The 22,005-nt window shown below is 37.6% G+C and overlaps 1 protein-coding gene across 1 annotated transcript; it reads left to right on the top strand.

The window, feature by feature from the left end:
• The first annotated feature begins 1,711 nt into the window (after positions 1 to 1,711).
• On the top strand, positions 1,712 to 15,536 carry LOC116263513 (translation initiation factor IF-2, chloroplastic). The gene is made up of 12 exons (XM_031643249.2): positions 1,712 to 3,709; positions 3,889 to 3,921; positions 4,017 to 4,130; positions 4,292 to 4,441; positions 4,511 to 4,609; positions 6,689 to 6,751; positions 6,895 to 7,050; positions 7,162 to 7,227; positions 13,746 to 13,982; positions 14,227 to 14,502; positions 14,587 to 14,775; positions 15,010 to 15,536. Exons 1-12 carry the CDS (start codon positions 2,210 to 2,212, stop codon positions 15,169 to 15,171), a joined length of 3,045 nt encoding a protein of 1,014 aa, XP_031499109.1. The 5' UTR covers positions 1,712 to 2,209; the 3' UTR covers positions 15,172 to 15,536.
• The last annotated feature ends 6,469 nt before the right edge of the window (positions 15,537 to 22,005 follow it).

The following is a 22,005-nucleotide window of genomic DNA, read 5'->3' as shown; positions in this document are numbered from 1 at the left end:
TTTTGTACGCCAATTTTTTTAGTAACTCCTAGAACTAGTCGAATTGACCGACAGATACAGGATGTACCATCAGGTTGATTCTTGTGGGCGTTAGTTCATTTGATCATAATCAATCATATCTCACACACTGTAGTAAGCTATTTAAACTTAGAAATTCTCTTGTAGAATGGAGAGTGTTACTATGTACTTCAGTCATGAACTGAATTTTATATTCATTTTTTTGTTTTTCGCATTCCTTGATTCATCTTTTGTACATCAATTTGTTAATTATTCCCCTCTCATCCCCTTAATTCCAAATGGTTTCAATAAGTAGTCGGATTGACGGACAGCTACCATCACTTTGATTCCTATGACCGTTAGTTCATTCAATCATAACCAATCATATCTCACATACTTTGTTATGCTATTTAAACATAAAATTCTATTGCCGAGTGGATAGTGCTACCACGTACTTAGGTCATTAATTGAATTTATATTTCTTCCTTGTTGTTCTCATTTCTTGATTCATCTTTTGTACACCAAATTTTTAATAACTCCCCTCTCTAGCTTCAAATGAGTTAGTATAGCTTGTCGAATTGATGGACAGAATTGATGGACAGATGGAAGGCCTGTCATCAATTCGATTCTTGCGGGCATTAGTTCATAGATAATATCCAATCATATGTTACACACTATCTTAAGCTGTTTAAAATTAGAAATTCTGTTGCAGAATGGACTATGGAGTGTGTTACTATGTACTTAGGTCATCAACTGACTTTTACGTTTCTTCTTTGTTGTTTTCATTTATTGATGCATCTTTTGTACACCAAATTTTTAATAACTCTCCTTTCCACCCCTTAGCTCCAAATGGCTTAATATAATTGGTTGAATTGATGGACAGATAGAGGGTCTACCATCAGTTTGATTCTTGTGGGTATTAGTTCATTCAATTATAGCCAATCATACCCACACACTATGTCAAACTCCTGAAAATTATAAATTCTGTTACTGAATGGACAGTGTTACCATGTTCTCAGGTCATTAACTGAATTTTATATGTCTTCTTTGTTGTTTTCGTTTCTTGATTCATCTTTTGTACACCAAATTGTTAATAACTTGGCTCCCCCTTCTTAGCTCCAAATAGCTTAATATAGCTGGTCAAATTGATGGATAGGTAGAAGGTCTGTCATCGGTTCCATTCTTCTGGGTGTTAAGTTCATTCAATTGTAACCAATCATATCTTGCACTCTGTACTAAGCTGTTTAAAATTATTAAAAGTTCTGTTGCCGATGGAGAGTGTGCCATTATGTTCTTAGGTCATTAACTGACTTTTATATTTCTTCTTTGTTGTTCTCATTTCTTAATTCATTTTTGTACACCTTTGTTGTTATTGTTTCTTGATTCAACATTGTACACCAAATTTTTAATAACTCTCCTCGCTCTCTCCTTTTGACTCCAAATGACTTAATATAGCTTTAAAAAAAATGGCTGCCTCAGTTCGATTCTCAAACTGGTCTATAAAGGCAAGTTGGCTTTTTAGCAAGCTGGGTCGAGTTACAACAGGCTAAACCTAACCTGTCACTTCTGCGGACGGTGGGGTCAAGATTCTGGTCCACTTCACTTCGAGGTGGACGACAAGCTCGCACTAGTGGCCACAGAAAATGGAAAAAGGAAAGAAATTCAAAGTAAAATAAGCAAGGATGAGAAATCCCCTTTCATTGGGATGGAAGGATCCCACGAAGAGCGATGGTGGAAGATCCGAAACCTTATCAGTTGTGTGGACGAGAGGAAGGGGCAGCCACACATGCTCACAAGCTGAGTCGGTTGCTCTCACGTAATAAGGAGCTCACAATAAAACACTCGGAAGACGAAGGAGATAACGGAAACCCCTTCCACCCTTTTCCCAATCAGAACATGCACAGGAGATAGAAGGAAAAGACCTCGCTATTTTTTCATGGGTGTCGTCCAAATTTCAGTGTTTACGCAAACTGTCTCCTGAACACGTGTCTTGCTCGCCGTAGGATTCATCCAATTTCATTAAGTCATTCCTGGGGAGCCCCAAAGAAGTCAGAGAGAAAAGAAATCCAGGAAACGAAGAAGAGAAAATTGCTGTTTGTTCAGAGTAGTCGAGGTTCTTTTTGGTGGCGATTTTCATCATACAATGTATTCATTCTCCTTTTCAAGTTGATATTTCTTGGTTATGCCTTAATATTTCTTGTGCACTTCAATTATGGCTTCTCTTGCATCTCTGGCGACTTTGGGGAGTGCAAGAGTCAATTCTTCAACGAGCTTCGAGTCTTCTGCTCAACTGAGTGTTCCCCTTGTGAGAAGTCTTCCATCAAATTCCAAACCTCGAAGGTGGTCTCACTTCCTTTCCTGTAAATATGTTGTTACTACCGACTTCATTACCGAGAAAGGGGATTTCGTTTCCCATGACCCTAACTTTAGGAATAGCAAGGAAGAGGATGCGGATTTTGTGCTAAACCCCTTACCGAAGCCCACCTTGAAAACTCGACCAAGCATCGAGCCTGTCAGGAAGCCGATGCCCAGGAATTCGGCGCCAAGAAGTAACGGATATGAGCTCCCCAATGGGAAGTCAGGCGAATTGGATGATAAGAATAAGGTGATTGAGTCGCTTGACGACGTCTTAGAGAAGGCTGAGCGGCTAGAGAGTATGAGCAAATCTGACACGGCTGTAAATGCAAGGAATGGCAGTCGATCATCAGGTTCTAATAATCCTAGAGAAGCTAAGGCATCAAATTCTAGCTCTATCAGGAAGTCAAAGACGCTGAAGAGCGTGTGGAGGAAAGGGAATCCAGTCGCAAGCGTTCAAAAGGTGGTTGATTTTCCCACGTCCATGGTTGAGAAAGCGCAAAGAAAAGTTGATCTCAGCCAAGACAACTCGAAGGTCGACATTGCCGAGAAGAGAAAGAGCAGCAATATTGCCTCAAAAGCTCATCCCACCTTACAGGCTAAACCGCCTGCTAGGCCAGTTCCTGAAATTAAGAGGCCTGTAATTCTCAAGGATGTGGGCGCCGTTCGGGGACCAGCTACTACTAAGGAAGAAACAGGCAGTTCTGTGCAAGTTAAAGATCGGAAGCCAATTTTGGTCGACAAGTTCGCTAAGAAGCCAGGTGCTGATCCTCTTATATCACAAGTTATTTTACCACCTCCGAAGCCAGCCAGAGGCCCAGCTCAATCAAAAGGCAAAGATGAGCGAAGGAAGAAATCTGGAGAAGTTGGTGCTCCAAGGAGGCGAATGGTCTTCGGTGGTGGCGATGAGGATATAGTGGACGATGACACAAATGAGATTGATATGTCGGTCAGTGGAGCATCAACAGCGAGGAAAGGGAGGAAATGGAGTAAAGCGAGCCGGAAGGCAGCTCGACTACAGGCTGCTAAAGCGGCAGCCCCGGTCAAAGTAGACATTCTTGAGGTTGGAGACGAAGGAATGACGACAGAGGATTTAGCTTACAAACTAGCAGTTAGTGAAACCGAGATCCTTGGCTATCTATTTTCGAAAGGAATCAAGGTTCCAGTGATGCATACATTGGACAAAGACATGGTAAAGATGATTTGCAAAGAGTACGATGTAGAAGTCATAGAGGCAGATCCTGTAAAAGTGGAAGATATGGCTCAAAAGAAGGAAATGCTCGATGAAGAAGATTTGGAGAATCTTGAAGCTAGACCACCTGTGCTGACTATCATGGGACATGTAGATCATGGAAAGGTAATGGTGTTTCGTTTCGGTCATTCTTGTGTGTTTCTTAACTCATTTCATGTCATCGTGTTACTAAGTTCTCTTTTACGGTCTTTTTACAAAGGCACATACATCTCCACATTGGAAACACATCATATGCTGCAATGCAAATATGCAGGTCTAACTTTTTCTTTATCATCTATTCACAGACAACTCTATTGGATCGCATTCGAAAAAGCAGGGTAAGTGGTGCACATTCTGATGTTGATTTGCCTTCGCTTTTAATGGTTCTCGTAATGTATATTTTCTGAAATGCTGCTCACAATCTGGTCTGCAGGTGACTGAATCTGAGGCAGGTGGGATTACCCAAGGGATTGGAGCTTATAAAGTGCTTGTTCCAGTAGATGGGAAGCTTCAGTCTTGCGTTGTACTTGACACACCAGGGCATGAGGTAATTCTTAGTTAAGCATTTTTACAATTTTCAATATTGTTGTGGTTCTGTTCTGTCTCTTTAATTTACTATTATTTATCTCCCATATAAAAGGTATCTGTTTAGAAATTCTCCATATCCTTCCTTAAGATTGACAGTATCTCTACTCTTTGCAAAATTAGGCATTTAGTGCAATGAGAGCACGTGGAACAAGGGTAACTGATATTGCTATTATTGTGGTGGCTGCTGATGATGGGGTTCGTCCTCAAACTACTGAAGCTATAGCTCATGCTAAAGCTGCAGGGGTTCCCATTATTATAGCAATAAATAAGGTAAATAGTGCTGGTTCACTATTTGTTCTATCTGTACATCAACGGTATCTAACTGCACTCGTCTTCCAGATTGATAAAGATGGGGCGAACCCGGACAAGGTCATGCAAGAACTTTCTTCTATTGGTTTAATGCCTGAGGACTGGGGTGGTGATACACCATTCGTTCAGGTCAGCTATGACTATCCACATGAATATGCTATTCTAATTGATGGATGAATGTGATGCAATTGTATATGGAGCAAAGGTATTAATAGTTCCAAAGATCCTTCTCGAGATTGTTACACATCCTTTTAATGGAATATAAACAAATAGTTCATTTAAGCTCTGTGTCATGCTTTGGTTAAAATGCTTTTATTCCATGTTAGGAAAGGAGACTCAAAGAGAACTTGTCGTGTCTCCTATAGCTTGTCAGCAATACAAAACATTAGTTGGCCTGAAAATGCTGGGAGCTCTAGAGATTCATCATGGAAAAATGTGAAATAGTATTATAATGCGGGACAGTATTATAATAAGGGAATAATTTGGTATTACAGTCACAAATATTGGTTTTGGGTTTCTGTTGTTGAGTTTTTATTGGTATTTGTTGAAAGGTTTGTTTTACTCCTAAAAATCTTGGGATCCAACAAAAGTAAAATTTGTATGAAAAATAATAGAGAAAATAACAAAACAATAAACTTTTGCTAATTATCTTAAAAACATTAGTAAAATTTTAAAAATAATTGTTAAAATATTAAAGAAAATAGAAAAAAATTAAGTATATGAAAAATGTTTTGTTGTGAAAACATCATTAAAATATTGTTGGACTTTTGTTTCAAAGTTGAAACTATCCTGATATTGTTCCATTTCACTTGTTTTCAGTGTCTGTATTACAATATTTTGAAAATATTGCATATATTTGTGACAATGCACAAGTTGAAATTCATTTCCTTTGGTAGAATAATGAATATCCTAATACTTTTAGCTATGTTACTTGGATGTCTGTCCATATGTGGACACAGGTGTAGAGACATTTCAAAAGACTTCGATGCAGGGTCAACGCTATATATATATCACGTCATGTCAAAAGCAAAGCCCTGACTTTTGCTCATTCATCTTTGAATTCGGATACATGAATATCCAAAAAAATGGATACATACATACATACATACATACATACATACATATATATATATATATATATATATATATATATATATAACAATCCATTTGTGATTTTTAACTTGCAAAACATAAACTAACAAGGTAACAAACAAATAACTTAACAAGCTAACAAACATACCAAAATGTATAGGGTAGAATGTTTATGAGAATGATCTGATGAACTTATCATTGAGGTTTCCTCCAAAGTCCACATGGAGAAATTGACAGAGAGGACTACAGAGAGAGGAAGGAAGACAAAAAGAGACAGAGGGAAATAGATTGAGAGAAAGGAAGGGAGACTAGAGAGGGAGATAGAAAAGACAGATGAGACAAAGGAAGTGACAAATAGAGGAAGGGAGACGGAGCAAAGGAGAGAGGGAGGAAACTGAGAGTGATGAGAGAGTGGTGGAGAGAATGTTAGAGAGGCTACTTGCAAAGGAGTGTCACCGAAGTCATCCGAGTCATTGGACAGAGATAGAGAGAGGGTTATACAAAGATGGAGAGGACTTGCTTTGACAGATGTTAGGAAGAGGTCAACCAATCATTTCTTCTGTATATGTATATATACTTTTATTCGAAAGCTCTAAGAGTGGATGATTTAGATTTGTTTAAAATTGAAGGAGTATAAAAGAGCAACTTGACATATATACTTCTAATGCCATATTCCATGGAACATAAAAAAATAAAAAAAAAAAATAAAAGGAAAATCTATGTAGAATCAACCGAATAAGAAGCACAAAAAGTACCTTAAATGGCAGAAGGAAAAAGAAAGGGTCTACTTCAGGCAGCCAAGGAAGGGGAAAAAATAGGAAACAAAAAACGGAAAAGAAAAATCTAGGTTTGCAAAAAAAAAAAACCTAGGCTGTTGAGTTCCTACTTCCTGAGTAATGACCTAGTCATTTTTCAAATGGCAGGTCACCTATCCAAGCCTATGGGCCTATGTGAGTATAGCCCAATCCTACATATTTCCAATGGTATAGATGGCAACATAAGTGTGGTTATCAGAACCAATTGCGTTATTTCATGTAAATGTATTCCACCTTTATGTGTTAGCTATTTAGCAAAGATTTTCTGCTGAGCTAATTTGACGTTTCACTTTTCAATCAGATAAGTGCTCTTAAAGGTCAGAACATTGAGGAATTATTGGAAAACGTCATGCTTATTGCAGAGGTAGAGGAAGTATTGAAGATTTTTCTTGGATGTGCTTCATACAGTAGTATCTTGTCAATATATTGGCTCTTTTGATACCTTTCAATATCATAACTAATCTAATGTCTCATTCTGCTATATGCTGTTTCATTACAACTATGAAGTTTCAAGAGTTGAGGGCAAACCCTCATAGAAATGCAAAAGGCACAGTGATAGAAGCAGGCTTGCACAAATCAAAAGGACCTGTTGCAACATTTATTGTCCAGAATGGCACCCTTAGAAGGGGAGATGTTGTACAGTGTGGTGAATCCTTTGGAAAGGTTTGTTATAGAAGCATTTAGGCTTGTGCTCCACACTATTCATATGGTTGACCATATATTCCTTACTGAACATGTTTTTAAATAGGATGACTGACAATAAGCTACTGCCAGGTTAGGGCTTTGTTTGATGACATTGGGAATCGTGTGGATGAAGCTGGGCCATCTATGGCTGTTCAGGTTCTTGTTTTTCTACCAATTTCATACTATTCTTCCTTTTCCTTTAAAGAATGATAGCGTGTATTTTTTCTTGAAGCAGTGGAATTTACTGCTGGCAATGGCATGATCTGTTTTTTGTTAATGTAAATGGTGAATGAAACCATTTAAATGCATCAGCATTATGTCATTATGGCTTCTTGAGGACTTTTAGGTTCTAATGGAACTGCCTCCAGCAGCTGAAGTGTTTGCTTTTCAGGCATTGGTATTCTGCCTTTTTCCTCTTGCATTTTGCCTTGCTGCTGAAACTGTTAATGAATAATAGCCCCTTTCCCTCTTCCCTTTCTCTTGAAGCAAGAACCGCCACATTATCATGTCAACATGTTTTGAAGGTCGCATGCTTTTTTAAAGGAATGTGAAATCCAGAATTGACAACCATGTGGTTTAATCTATAGTGGGATATTTTCTACTGTTGGTTATTATTATTGCATTTCAGCTAATGCTATTATTTGTCATTGTACATGATTAAGGAGTTGTTGTCAGAAATCAGGAATTGCAAAACTATTCTAAGCAGCAGTTTATGGAAACATTTTATACCAAAATCATGCTTTGTGTAAAAGTTTCTGTTTTAGTCATTACTGATTAAGTTTTGCTTGGGGGTGTAGTGCTGATTTTCAGCAGCTTTGTACCATATTTTAGGTAGGCTGTGCTTAGGACTTTCTATAATTTTGAGTTCTTTCTTTGAGGGCTATGTAACATGGACACTTTTAAAAGGTATAAGTGTCTGTGTCGACGCGAGACGTTATTGGTGCTGGTATGGGACACTGCGTGGACACTGCCGACTTAATTTTTGTAATTGTTTTTTTATGTATTTTTGTATTTTTATATGTTTTTGAGCTATTTTAGTTTTTTTTGTCCAGTAATATATATATTATAAATGCAAACAATTAATTTGTGTGTTTATTTGCTTAAAATCTTATTATGTATGTATATACAAATATATATATGGTCGTCATCGTACCCAAGTTTTTTAAAGGTACTCCACACCTGTACCCGTACCAGCACCCGTATCCATACTTATGTGACATAGCTAAAGGGATTGCATGAAAGAGGGGCTCCTATATTGAACTTTTATGTCCCACTATGGCTTGTCAACTTTGTAAAGGTTCAACCTTGAATTCTGATTATGTTTCTGAATGATAGCAATTGCCAATGGTTTCCACACCTTTTGCTTCCATTTGTTACTTGTCAAACATTTTATGGAGATGATCTGACCATTAGAAAGATTGAGAGAGCTTCTGACATGTCAAACGAGCTTTACCAGGATTCTGAGAGGTTGCTATTGGATTCAACCTGGCATTCTTGGCTGGATGCTTTTGGTGTTGCTTCATGCCATGAAAACAATATCACAATATTGGAGCACCATCTCTCCTGCATATTTCACCTGAAGGACTTGAAAATGTCTCAAGTAAATTCATTATGCAGTTTGAGAGATTTTAATTGTCTTTCTAGTATTTGTAGATTATTGCTGAAAAATGATGCTCAGTTGAAAGTTTGATTTTGAATACTGAGATTTAGATTCCTCAAAAGTTTAGTTGGTTTTGAAGATGTGAGTGCTTTTGCAATTTTTTAGGTTGTTTTATAGTTTTGAAGGGGTGCTTTGAACCTAACATGTGGTGATATGATCAATGATGTACTCGGGAGTTTCGGTTGTCTTTGAATGAGTTTTGAGTTTCAGAAATTTTCATGGAGTGTATGAGTTTGGACAATATTTGAGGGACTATGGGGGCATATTGCACCTGAAAGGCTATGTCACATAAGTGCGGGTGCTGGTGCCAATGCGGCACATCCCCAAAAATTTCAGTGCGGCGAAAATATTTATTATTATTAATTTATTATTATAATATATATATATATATATTGTTATTATTAATTTATTATACTATATATGAATATTATGCATTACATATTTATAACTTATAAGGTATAATGTATTGTGTATATGAATGTAACACATTAAGCATTAACATGCTTACAAAGTACAAACATTAAACAAGTAAACAACAAACAAAAAACAACAAAATCAGGACAGAACATAGAAATGGAAAAAAAAAAAATGCTAAACCCTCTTTTTAACGTTAAAAATTTTTTAAATAAAAAAAGGATGAAAATAGGTTTGATGTGGTTTGACCGCACCTGACTCGAGTCAAACGCGAGTCTGGTGCGTGTCCAAAATGGATGAAACGCACCCGACTCTTGTTGACTCAAGTCGGGTGCGAATCTGAGCAGCACCTGCACCTGAGTCATGTTGACACGGGTGCGACAGTCTTTTGCAGCGTCCGTATGACTTAGCTGAAAGGGCACAAACAAGGATTTGAAAAATGTGCCAAGCTATGTCACATAGGTATGGGTACGGGTGCGGGTACGGACCATTTTCAAAAAATTTGGGCGCCGGTGTACGGCCGTACACACGCGTATATATATATATATATATATATATATATATATATAATTCAAACAATTCATGATCCAAAACACAGTATGAAAATGAAAAGTTGTGAGGAATACATGAAATGTTTAGAGTGAAAAGGGAAATAGGAAAAGGGAGGGGGATTTTTAATTTATAACTAAAAAAAGTGGGCAGATTGAGCAAGTCCCACTCAAAACTGGAAACAATTCCAAGACCCGGAAAACAGGTCTGGTCCAGACCCGAAATCTTGTTTTATTTCAGGAACAGGCCAGATCAATTGAAGTGGCGGGTGGGAAACAAAAAAATTGATGAAATGAGGTGGGAAACAAAAAAATTGATGAAATGAAAAGGAGCGCCATTTCCTTCGTACGGGCCCTCGCTCAATCTGCGAGCATTCAAAAGGAGGCCATATCTCTCCTTTCCTCCACTCTTCTCCCCTTCTTCTTGCTCTTGGTAGAGTCGCCCGACCCCCATAGCCATGTCCAGCGACCAAGAAAATTGAGTACCAGTCACGTGGGCAAGGGCCAAAAGAACTGTTGACTCCTCTGCTACCACCATTCCTCTGCAGTAGAAACGCGCCGCATTGGCCGAGCTCATCAACCTCATCGACACCTCTTCTAGCGCCCTTGCTCGATCTAGAAAGAAGTCGACCAAGGCCTTCACTGGAGTTGATCTTGGTGCCCAATCTCGGCAGAAGAAGGGCATTGTCTTGGGCGAGCTACCTGAACTTGCCCATTCATCGTCTGGTGTGGCAGGCTGAACCAGGAGGAAGGCAGGGAAGTCGGGCACTCGAGAAGGGGTTAGGGTTTTTGACTGTTCGAAAATGGACAACTTTGGACTCAGTCAAAGCTGACCGAGTCCAAAAATGGACAAAAATAATCCGGGTACGTTTACCATACCTGGTGCTTCGTTGACTGTATTTTTGCCGTACCTAGACCCGTACCAGTACCGTGCGGCTCCTCATAAAAAGAAGTACCCGTGTGACATAGGTGCCAAATAATTTTAAATTGTATGGTTGTGTCAAATTCAAATCTTCCACAAGTTATAGCTTTTTGCTGAAAATTGATTTGACTTAAAATTTCCTTCTTTGGTTTCTGCAGTTGGATTTTTCCAAGTTGTAGATCGATTTTGAAGATACATACAAATTCTTGCATGTATCTTGGTCTTCTTTTCTTTTTTTTTTTTTTGCAGTATCAGGGTGGTACTTGAACCCCGTATCTACCCAGCTGAGGAGAACTTAGTTGAAAGTTATCTAGGTCTTTTAGAATTCTTCCTGCAGCTCAGTGGCTCACAGGGTTGTTTCATATCAAAGTTTCCATAAATATAAAATGTTTTTCCATCCAAATTGATATGAATGTAATTCAATAAGTTAGATGTAGATGAAAGCAACCATAAGTTTGTTGTGTCTAGCTATTGAAGAGTGTAACTAGAAGACTAGGAAGGATTTTTCCTTTTTGAAATATTCAACCTGCAATGTGGAGATGAGATTGCAGATTGGCAGATTAGCTTTTCCAAGATCCAAATCTTGTTGCTTGGATCAGTTGAACAAGGATGACAATCTGTTTGTCATGTTTAAAGAGCTCAAAATGCATGAGGTTTTTTTTTATTGAAGTGCACCAGACTAGTGGTTGGCATGAAGTTGTTGACAAATGCAAAAGTTTAAGTGTAGGGCAAGAAAATTGGCTAGATGGAGCAAATTTGACATTTTTGTATAAAAATGGTGCCTAGGTGCATCAACAAGTACAGGGCTTATCAAGTAAAGGTAACAAGGAAGATGAGTTGATTCATTGAATTTGAAACTAGTGCATCACATATACAACATAAAGAAATACTTTATTCACTAATTACACAAGAAGCTTGTTCTTGCAGATGGGTAGAATGGTACAAATACAGGAGAAAGGAGGAGGATCATCCTTGGGAAGCCTAATTTGGAGCTGATCCATTTTAGGCAATCTTGTTGCATGTACTGGTTGGGTTAATAGTTAGATATGTATTGTTGTTCTTAACGTTAAACCAGTGAGAATAAAGAAGATGAAATAGGAGATAGTCGAGAGAAGCTAGAGAAGAGAGAAAGTGAGAGAAGGGAGCAGTCTTACTTACGGCTCCTCCTCTTCCATTAGATTAGAAGGAACTAATTAGGGTTATGTCTAACCCCTTACATAAAGAGTTTAATAAATAATTAAAAATTCAAAAAACTACCTAATAATAAAGTTCCAAAATACAGAAAACCTCAAACCAGTACGTTTTTTCTACACTCCCCCTCAAGCTGGAGCATAGATGTCTATTATGCTCAGCTTGCTACAACACTTCATGAAATTTGATATAGGGAGAGCTTTGTTGAATATATCTGCTGCTTGATTTTTTGAAGCAACGTATTCAGTAAAAATAATCCCTACTTGAACCAAGTCCCTAATATAATGACAATCCACCTCGATATGCTTGGTCCGTTCGTGGAAGACTGGATTATTGGCTATATAAGTAAGCCGCTAGCCGTTTTATTACATTGTCACAAAAAACATGTATGGGTATTATACGGTGAAGAATTTCTCGGGTATAATACGGCAAAGTTGTATATCTCGGGAATAAAACGGGAAAATCTCGGCAAATTTTTTAAAAATTTAAAACATTTAATAAATTCTAAAAATTATAAAAAAGTAATAATAAATACGCAAAAATGCAAAAAAACGCATATAATACGTGTTTTTTCACGTTTTTTTATTTTTTGGCGTTTTTTAAAAAAAGATGCGTTTTTTTCACGTTTAATACAGTTGACTTTGTTTTGGCATCTGTTTCCAATAAGACGTGTTTTTTGTGACACTGTTAAACCCTTTCTCTCTCTCAGCGCCCTTTTTCCCGTGGCAGTCTGCTATTGGATAAAGGTTTACAAGGGCACCAGCTCTCTCCCTCCCTCTCTCTCTCTCTCTCTCTCTATATATATATATATATATATATATATATATATATATATATATATATATATATACATACGCAAACCCCCACTGTATTGCCGCTCCTGCAATTCTGTCTGTTTAGAGGAGAAAGAATCAGGTTTTTTTTTGGGAAAACCTGTTCGTGGAATAGCTTAAAGAAATGAGGTGGCCGAGCCAAAACCCCTTCTCCTCCACTTGAATGTCCTAGCACTATCTATGGTGGGGAACTTCTATTTCCTATCCTGCCATTTACGTTCTGAGGCTAGCTCCAAATGGGCAGACATGGACCACCTTAGCTGGCAGTGCTCATGTCCCATTTTTCTCCTGCCATTGGCCCAAAAAAGATATTGAAGAACTGATTAAAAAAAAAAAAAAAGAACTTTTTGCAACATGAGACCATTTCCGAGCCAACCATGGTTGGAAAATGGTTAGAGAGTTTAATGTTCCTCAGTTTCTTTTACCTTGCCTATTTTTCAGCCACCAACAATGAGGAGAAGAGCTAACTGGGCAGCCTGTGCGGGGTACCCAGCCAGTAGGTGGCTGAAAAATGCACTGTAGAGTTTTTTTTCTTTTGATTTTTCATCCTTTTTCTGTTCATCCAGCCGTTTTCTGGCCACTCACCGGTGGGAAAGTAGGCTGAATGGGTCTCTTATATTGGATGGCTAATCTAGCCTATCTGCTGAGGCCAGTGGATACTTGGGAAGTGTTTAATTTTTGTGTCTTTTTACTTTTATCAAATTTTTTGGCCAAAAATGAGGTTTTGGGACCCAAACAATAAATTCCAAGTTTTTTGTCCAGAAACCTGGCTAAAGGATTCCTGGTCTGTATCATTCACCTGAGCAGAGTCCCCGGTGACCTGGACAAATAACAATGATGCAATCTGAAATAGGATGTTTGAAATAAACTGACAGCTAAGCTGCCATCTGAAATAGGATATAAATTTCTTACTGGTGTGTCTGGAGCCAAACTAATATCCTTGGGATCCTCTTGGAAAGAATTTTTGTTCCGTGATTTTCTGTTCGGTTTTTATCTTGTTGATTCTGTTGGTTAAATTCATCCAAGTAAAAAATTTTCTGTTCGGTTTTTATCTTGTTGATTATGTTGGTTGAATTGATCCATTGAGTTTCAACTTGGTATCACAGGTTATTGGACTGAACAGCGTGCCAATTGCTGGCAATGAATTTGAATCTGTTGACTCGCTTGACATTGCTCGTGAAAGGGCAGAAGCATGTGCTGAGTCACTACGGAATGAAAGAATGTCTACTAAGGCTGGTGATGGAAAAGTGACTCTTGCTTCCCTTGCATCTGCTGTGTCATCTGGCAAGCAAACTGGCCTAGATATGCACCAATTAAATATAATCATGAAGGTTGATGTGCAGGTATGTGTAAGTGGAATGGTTTAAGATGAATTGTTGGATATACCTGCATGGTTTAGGTGTGAAGTATTATGTTGGGAAGACAATTTTTTCTTTTTCGCATTGAATTAGCCTCTCTCTAACTACACAATCCTTGTTCATGGTAAAAGTTTCTTACTAGCACTGGAATTGATGAAATTTTTATAATCTTCCTGTAGAATAGAGAAGACATAGCTTCTCACTCCTATCTCATCTTTTACTGTTACAGGGATCTATTGAGGCCATCAAGCAAGCTCTTCAAGTTCTTCCACGGGATAATGTTACTTTGAAGTTCCTATTGCAGGCAGTTGGCGATGTCAGCATTAGTGATGTAGATCTCAGTGTTGCTAGCAAAGCCATTATACTAGGATTCAATGTCGGAGTTTCGGGTTCTGTAAAGAAATATGCAGAAGGTAAAGGTGTTGAAGTGCGAATATACAAAATTATCTATGAGCTTATTGATGACATTCGAAATGCAATGGAAGGACTTCTGGATTTTGTTGAGGTGAACCTAGTTACCTTTTTGCAATTATTTGACAATTCCAACATATTTTTCAGAAGCTGTTGCTGAATTACATTTGTGTTGTAGGAACAAATACCAATAGGATCTGCTGATGTCAGAGCCGTATTTAGCAGTGGTAGTGGGCGGGTTGCTGGATGTATGGTGACAGAAGGAAAAGTAGTGAAAGGTTGTGGTGTTCAAATTACTCGAAATGGTAAAACTGTCCACACTGGTGTACTTGAATCTTTGAGGAGAGTAAAGGAAATGGTTAAAGAGGTAATCGATTCTTGGCCTATTTTGCATTCTATCTGCCATTTAGGATTAAATAGATTAACCGTCTACTGTGCATGATCATGATAACTACTTTTCTGCTTGCCCATATCTTCTTTGTTGCTTAAAGTTCTACCAGTCAATGCAGTGAAGATGCCTGTATTTTTTGTTTGTTTGCTTCCTTGGGTATACTAGACTTGCTATTTTGTTTGAGATCTTATACTCTCCAGAATTTAACAGGTGAGTTCGGGATTGGAGTGTGGCATCGGTGTGGAAGATTTTCTTGATTGGGAAGTTGGTGACAGAATTGAGGCATTCAACGTTGTGCAGAAGCGACGAACCCTTGAAGAGGCATCAGCTTCTGTTACTGCTGCATTGGCTGACGCAGGAATTGGTTTTTAAGATACGAAAGACTATTTGCCTGTTGCATATCAAATTTACTTGACGCGTGTGTTTCTGCATCACTGGCTGATGAAAGTGGAGGAATTAATTCTCCGCCAGTTTGGGTTGGCTTGGTTTTGACCTATCAAGTTCATTTTGCTTCCGAACTTGCGCCAAGTTGTATGCTGATGTATATAATTCTTAGATATCGGCATTTGTAAAGGTTTATTCATTTCAACGTTCGAAAATTCAGTGGCTATCGTATTGTAATTGTTGAATTATTTAAGTAGTATTGTTTCTGATGCAAGATAACGTCTCACCAACATGGAGATACCTGTATCTATATGGTCTCAATTTGAGAGTTGATTGTTGAGGTTCTTTTTTTCCTTTGTGTTTCATCATTTATAATCGACTAATCTTGAGTTGAAAAGGCTGGTTATGGAAGGAGGCGGAAGTGAGTAGTCAACTCATGATAGGTACAATTAGTCCAGGCTAATTTAAGTCGTTGATTAGCTAAGATATAATGACAACTTATCTTTTTTAAAAAACTCCCTCTCGCTCACACACAAACACACACACGTAAGCACGGATATGAAATTAATATGGTAATCTGTGTCTGAAGAATGTGGGCCAAGAACAAATGGAAAATTATCAGCTTCAAATACTTGAAAATCACAAGAGTTGCGCATTGAAATATACATTAAACAGAAATTTATCATGTTTTATAATTATATGCCATTGAATTAATTCTCTCTCTCTCTCTCTCTCTCTTGTCGCAAATGTAATTCGCTCATCTAACCCTCATATGGACTTCAGCCAGTATTTTCGGTGTCTGAAATCCTCATGGCCATCAAACAGCTTTTTGGTCTCAAAATGCCGAGAATAGTGGTTTTCCCATGGATTTATTTTATTTGGTTGTGGGATGATGTCAAGATTGATGTGATCTCAAGATTGATATGATCTCAATGTTTCCAGACTCGTATCATAACACTGGACTGTCTTCTGGGGAATGCATAAGACCCTCATTCTGTTGCTCCAAACGTGACAGGATTCCACTGAAATTTCTTATCTACGGGTTACTTTTCCTCATGGATGCACCCAAATTCATTGGCATGAAAAGTCTTGGCGACTAGACTTCGTCCATTTCTCCCCATTTGATTTCATCAACTCAAATGGCTTTCGTAACTAGGAGATCTATTGACGCCGATGCATTAGTGATTTGAGGTTGACACACTCCACAACAGCATTTGTGTTGTGTTTGTCATTGGTTGGCGAATAAATTCCTTTATTATCTGTTTGTGTGAAGAATATTTTTTGCATTTCAAATAATATAATGAAACAAGTAAGATGAATGATATGTACCATGAAATTGACTTTATAGAAACCTTTCAAAGTTGTTGTTCTAACATTGCTTATTTACTTGTAAGGTTGGCAATCCTCCATGTACATACCAAGTAAATTGTTGTTAAGTGGTTGAGTATGGGGACCACTTTTAGTCACCATCACGGAACTAGACCTCACAATAAAGCAGATGTTTTGAATAGACAAGCAAACCACATTACTTTCCTCAGACCGGTTAGAGTTGTTGGTTTCTCCATTGCGGGCGATCTTGTGGAATGTGTCATCCTTATTGAAAGGACAGACAATTTGTTGGAGCCACCACCTAGATTTCTCGCAGAATGTGTCCTCCTCATTGTAAAGGCACACAGTTTTTCGCTCTGAAGAGTCTTCCTCTCCCTAGCCATTGAGTATCTCTTTCCGGCAGTCGATTTTTGTCGTGGGGCTTGTTACCAGAGATAGTTTTCTTGTTAGAGTCGGCCGCCCTAATCTATTAAACATCTAAGAAACCGCCTATTTTTTACTTCCACCCGTTTTAAGGGGAAACAAATCAACCGCCATTTTTTAGTTCTGACTTGTTTTACTGGGAAAGGGGCCAACCGCCTTTTGTCATGCCTACCCTTTTGAAAACAAACATTTGAAATTCAAATAGATTGATTGTGTTCAAACACATTTGTTAATGAATATTGATTTGATTTATTTGATTATGAACATATAACTTAGTAGTATCTACTTAATTGTTATGTTGAAGAATGAATATTGATTTGATTTATTTGATTATGAACATATAACTTAGTAGTATCTACTTAATTGTTATGTTGAAGTTATTTATCATTGATCATCGTTCAATTCTTTCAAATAGATTGGTTGTATTTAAACATATTCATTAATGAAGATTGATTCAAATTATTTGATCATGAGGATGTAACTTGGTTTTATCTACTTAACTGTTTTGTTGAAGTTTTTTTGATCATGGATCAACGTCCAATTCTTTCAAATAGATTGGTTATATTTGAACGCATTCATTAATGAAGATTGATTTGAATGAATTAATTATGAACACATAACTTGGTATTTATCTACATAGTTGTTATGTTGATATTATTTATTATCGATCACAGTCTAAATGTTTTAAATGCATTAGTTTTAATCACATTTATTAATAAAGATTGATTCAAATGATTTGATTAAGAATATATAACTTCGTATTGTCTACGTAGTTGTTATGTTAATGTTATTTATCATCAAAATGTCATCCAAGTCATGCATATGGAGGTTATATTTGAATACATGAAGATTGATTCGATTGATTTGATTATGAACATACAATGTTTATAATTTTTATGTTGTTGTTATTTATTATTAATCATCATTCAAGTCTTTCAACCGATTGATTATATTTAAATACATTTGTTTATGAAGTTTGATTTAAATGATTTGATTACAAATATATAACTTAGTATTGTCTATGCAATTGTTATACTGATGTCATTTCTCATCTATCAGAATTCAAGTCTTACATGTGAAATTAATATTTAAACACATTTGTTCTAAAGATTTATTTGTTTACGAATATATAGTAAACATAATTGTTATGTTGATGTTCTTTTTATCATTTATCATCATCTAAGTTTGTCAAATGGATTGGCTATATTTAAACACGTTTGTTAATGAAGACTGATTCCAATGATTATTGTGAAGATATAATTTGGCATTGTCAACTCAAGTGTTATGTTGATGTTAAGTCTGGCCATCGGGCCGGGTTCGGGTCAAAAAATCATGTTATCGGGCTAAACTTGAGTGAGCCCGGCCCGGCCCAAGATCTTAACGGGTTGAGCCCAGTTCTAACTTTTATGGTCTGGCCCGGCCCAGCCCTACGGCCCGTTTCTCCTCTCCTGCATGCAGCACCCTCCCCTTTTTGTTCACATTTTCGTTTGTTTCCATCGAAGGCAGAGAGAGGCATCAAGGATTTGAGGGAGGCAGAAACAGCGAGAGACGGTGACCGCGTGCCACCGGCTACCAGCCAGTCCACCACCGCGACGGCGCCACCGTCTCCGCTCCACCCATGGTCCACCATCACCCTTTTGCTATGTGAAGGGCGACGGTGGACGCTGCTCACTGTTCTCAAAAAAGAGTGTCGTCAGGTCGCCTATGAGTTCCTTCTCTCCCTTTACTTGTAACTCTCTCTCTCCCTCTCCCTTTACTTGTAACTCTCTCTCTCTCTTGCTTCATTGGTGAAGAAAACCCAACTCTTTTTCCAAATATGCTTCTGCTTCTTCTTCCGAACAATGATTAGCATTCACTTTGCTTAATTGGTGAAGAAACCCTAAACTGTACATTTAGAACTCACTCTCAGGAACATTAACCGCATTGTATTGCCTTCAGTCGTCTGTTCGAAAAACGACCTTGTCGCTTGGAGAGGTATATTGGCGTTTTAACTACCAAGTACGAATTATCAGAATCATTCCCGTCGATTCACTACGGACAGGGACGTGCATCGATTTGGCTTCCAATTTACTTCCACACGACACGTGGAAAATGGTTGGCCGACGTGCCCAAAATTTTGGTGCACCATGACGTCATGTATAACACGCCTCAAGTTTGGGAGTCTTTCACTTTCTTTCTTTCTTACCTTTTTAGTAGCACGCGTGGGTGGTGGTATTTGAGGAGTCGTTCACTTTCTTTCTTTCTTATCTTTTTAGTAACACGCCTTTTATCTTTTTAATAACACGCCTTAACTAAAAAACAAGTCCGATATTATAAACGGACAAGTTAAAAATGTAAAAAACAAGGCCCCACATTATAAACGGATCGGGCCTACTTAATATCGGGCATCGGGCTTTAACTTATGCCCGAGGCCCGGCCCGATTATTAACGGGTCGAGCCGAGCTTTTTCGGGTTAAAAGAGTTGAAAAACATGGGGAAGGAGACAAGTGAGCTTGGCACCGGTAACCCATAGAAACAGAAGCTTAAGTTGTAGCGGTTTTCAGATGACAAGGGTGGAGAGATATAGGGGAATGGTCATGTTCTGGCAGACCTCGGACAATGCGCGTCGCTCGGCTACCTCAACATTCAGTTTTTTGAAAAAAAAAAAATAATGATGTCGAGCTTCTCGGGCCGCTGACGATCACAACGGCAGGCCCGAGCCCGACCCATTAATTACCGGGCTGGGCTGAGCCCGTTAACCTCAACCCGAAAATCATTCTTTCAAGGCCCGGGCCCAGGCCCGTAACGGGCCGGGTACCCGACGGTGGCCCGGCCCGTTGCCCAGTCTTAGCCTTAAGTAATATCTTGTTTTTCCAAGATGCACAGTATAATTTTCTTTTCTATCCTACAATCATTTGTTTTTGCCTTATGCCTGCTTGCTTTATGTTCTAATTTAATTTTAATGTCACTAGGGCAGGCATAGAGGTTGGATATGCCTCCCTATTCCCTTTTTTTATTTCAATTTAGTGCTTCATTTCTGAATTATATTTCATCTTTGCTTTCTGCATTATACAGTCCTCCCTTCTACAATACATCATCTAGATCGAGCATGTATAAGTTCCAATGATTTAATCTGGCACTATCGTCTCACGAATGTTGCACACATCACGGTTTGATTGGGAATTCTATCAAATATGATAGATATTGTGCCCTTGATGGCAGTTTAAATACATGAAAACCCTAATTTGATTTAATCCTTATACAAATACATTTTAGAAAACAAATTTTTAAATGATCTTCCAAAACCAAACTCTTCCTAAAACCCTGATTTTGAGATCTGTAGCTTCATGTACGATCAAGCTGAAACCCTAGTTCAAATCCCACAACTATGAAAGTCGTAGACCTAAACCCCATGTTGACCTGGCCTAGTGTTACCCCTAAACCTGCGTCCATTCTAAAGTCCATATGATCGTTGTGCTTAGTCAATCTGAATTCTAGTTATATTAAAAATGAAGGGAATTGGGGCCTTGATGTTAAAATGAAGGGAACTGTGGATCTGTAAATTCGGATCTGGGTTTGGATCCCTTGAACCTGACCCCAATTTACATCTTGGACCTTGATGTTAAGACTGAATCTTAAATGAACTTTAATCCCAACATTATTTGACCTTCTGTTCCCAAATCCTAGATCTTGAATTGAATCAAGTTTTGGATCTGGATATCGGAGTTTGACCTTCGACTTGGATCATGACAATCAGAATATCAATATCGGATCACAATTTATTGCCTTGATTGGGACACGAGGACCAAACCAATCTGAGCGGCAACCAATTTGAAGTTCCTCATCTCAATCGGTTCAACATTAAATCGAAATAAAAATGCAAACCTTGAATTAAAACTATATGCAGATATTGAATTCTCAATTGATTAAATTGACGTGAAAGGGATAAAACATTAGTTTGGCTTACTACGTGGGGATAAAAATGCACATTACGAGGTTGGAACAATCACATTATACGAGATGGCTTACTTTTTGTGTATAAAACCGCATAGTAAATTGATGGCCATGGGGCCCTTTGACAACAATTACATATTGTTACTGTTCTATAAACTTGTCACAAAAAATGGTATAGTTTCATGGGATGTTGTACCATATAGTGTTTTATGAGTCTACCGAATTTATTGGACAAATTCATTGAACATTATCAATTTGTTGCCTTGCCAAACGAACGGCTCCATGTAGTGCTAGAGGACCATAATGACAATGACAGACAACCATGGACCCCATGACTCTGCCTTTTCTCCCCCCTGGTTTATGGATACTTAATGTATGTATTGAAGAAGAGTTTATCTGGTGTTTGTGATGTTTAAAACAACGGACATTTTTGTATATGTAGACAAAAATGGGAAAAAGGCAACTAGTAGAAGAGCAAAGCTGGTTTATATACGATGTGCCTGTATGAATTTTTCATGTGTCATTTTAATAATAACAAAAAATGTCCATGTTAATATAAATGTTAATATAAAAAAGAAACTTTTTGTATGGACAAAAAAGAAAACTACAAAAGAGAAGTTCAATAAAGAAAAACTAAAACTTTTAGTTCGTATATGTATATCTTTATGACCAATATATCTTTCTAAGTGGTAAAAAAAGTCGTTATTTTTTTTATCTCGCTCGTAGCATTGTCTCACTATTTCATAAATCTTTTATTATGTTTAAATCTTTTATTATGTTTAGTGTTATCTCATATATATGTTTGTTATCTTATCTCATAATTTTTTGTTATCTCTTATACATTATCTCATTCTTATGTTTTTTATATGTATTTGTTATCTTATACCCATTTATTATTTCATACCTACTTATTATCTCGTACACACTATCTCATCTCATTTTATACCTACTTATTATCTCGTACACACTATCTCATCTCATTTTATACCTACTTGTACGTATACATTATCTCATTCATGTATGTATCCTCATTCACATATACTTGTATCGTATACATTATCTCATTCATGTATGTATCCTCATTCACATGTGTATGTAATGTTTGAGCATTAAAATAACTCCTAGGAGGCTAGGACT

This window comes from Nymphaea colorata, chromosome 11, assembly GCF_008831285.2.
Source record: "Nymphaea colorata isolate Beijing-Zhang1983 chromosome 11, ASM883128v2, whole genome shotgun sequence".
In the NCBI taxonomy this organism is placed as follows: domain Eukaryota; kingdom Viridiplantae; phylum Streptophyta; class Magnoliopsida; order Nymphaeales; family Nymphaeaceae; genus Nymphaea; species Nymphaea colorata.
Note: the sequence above shows the minus strand (reverse complement) of the source record. Positions and strands in the feature narration are given on the sequence as shown.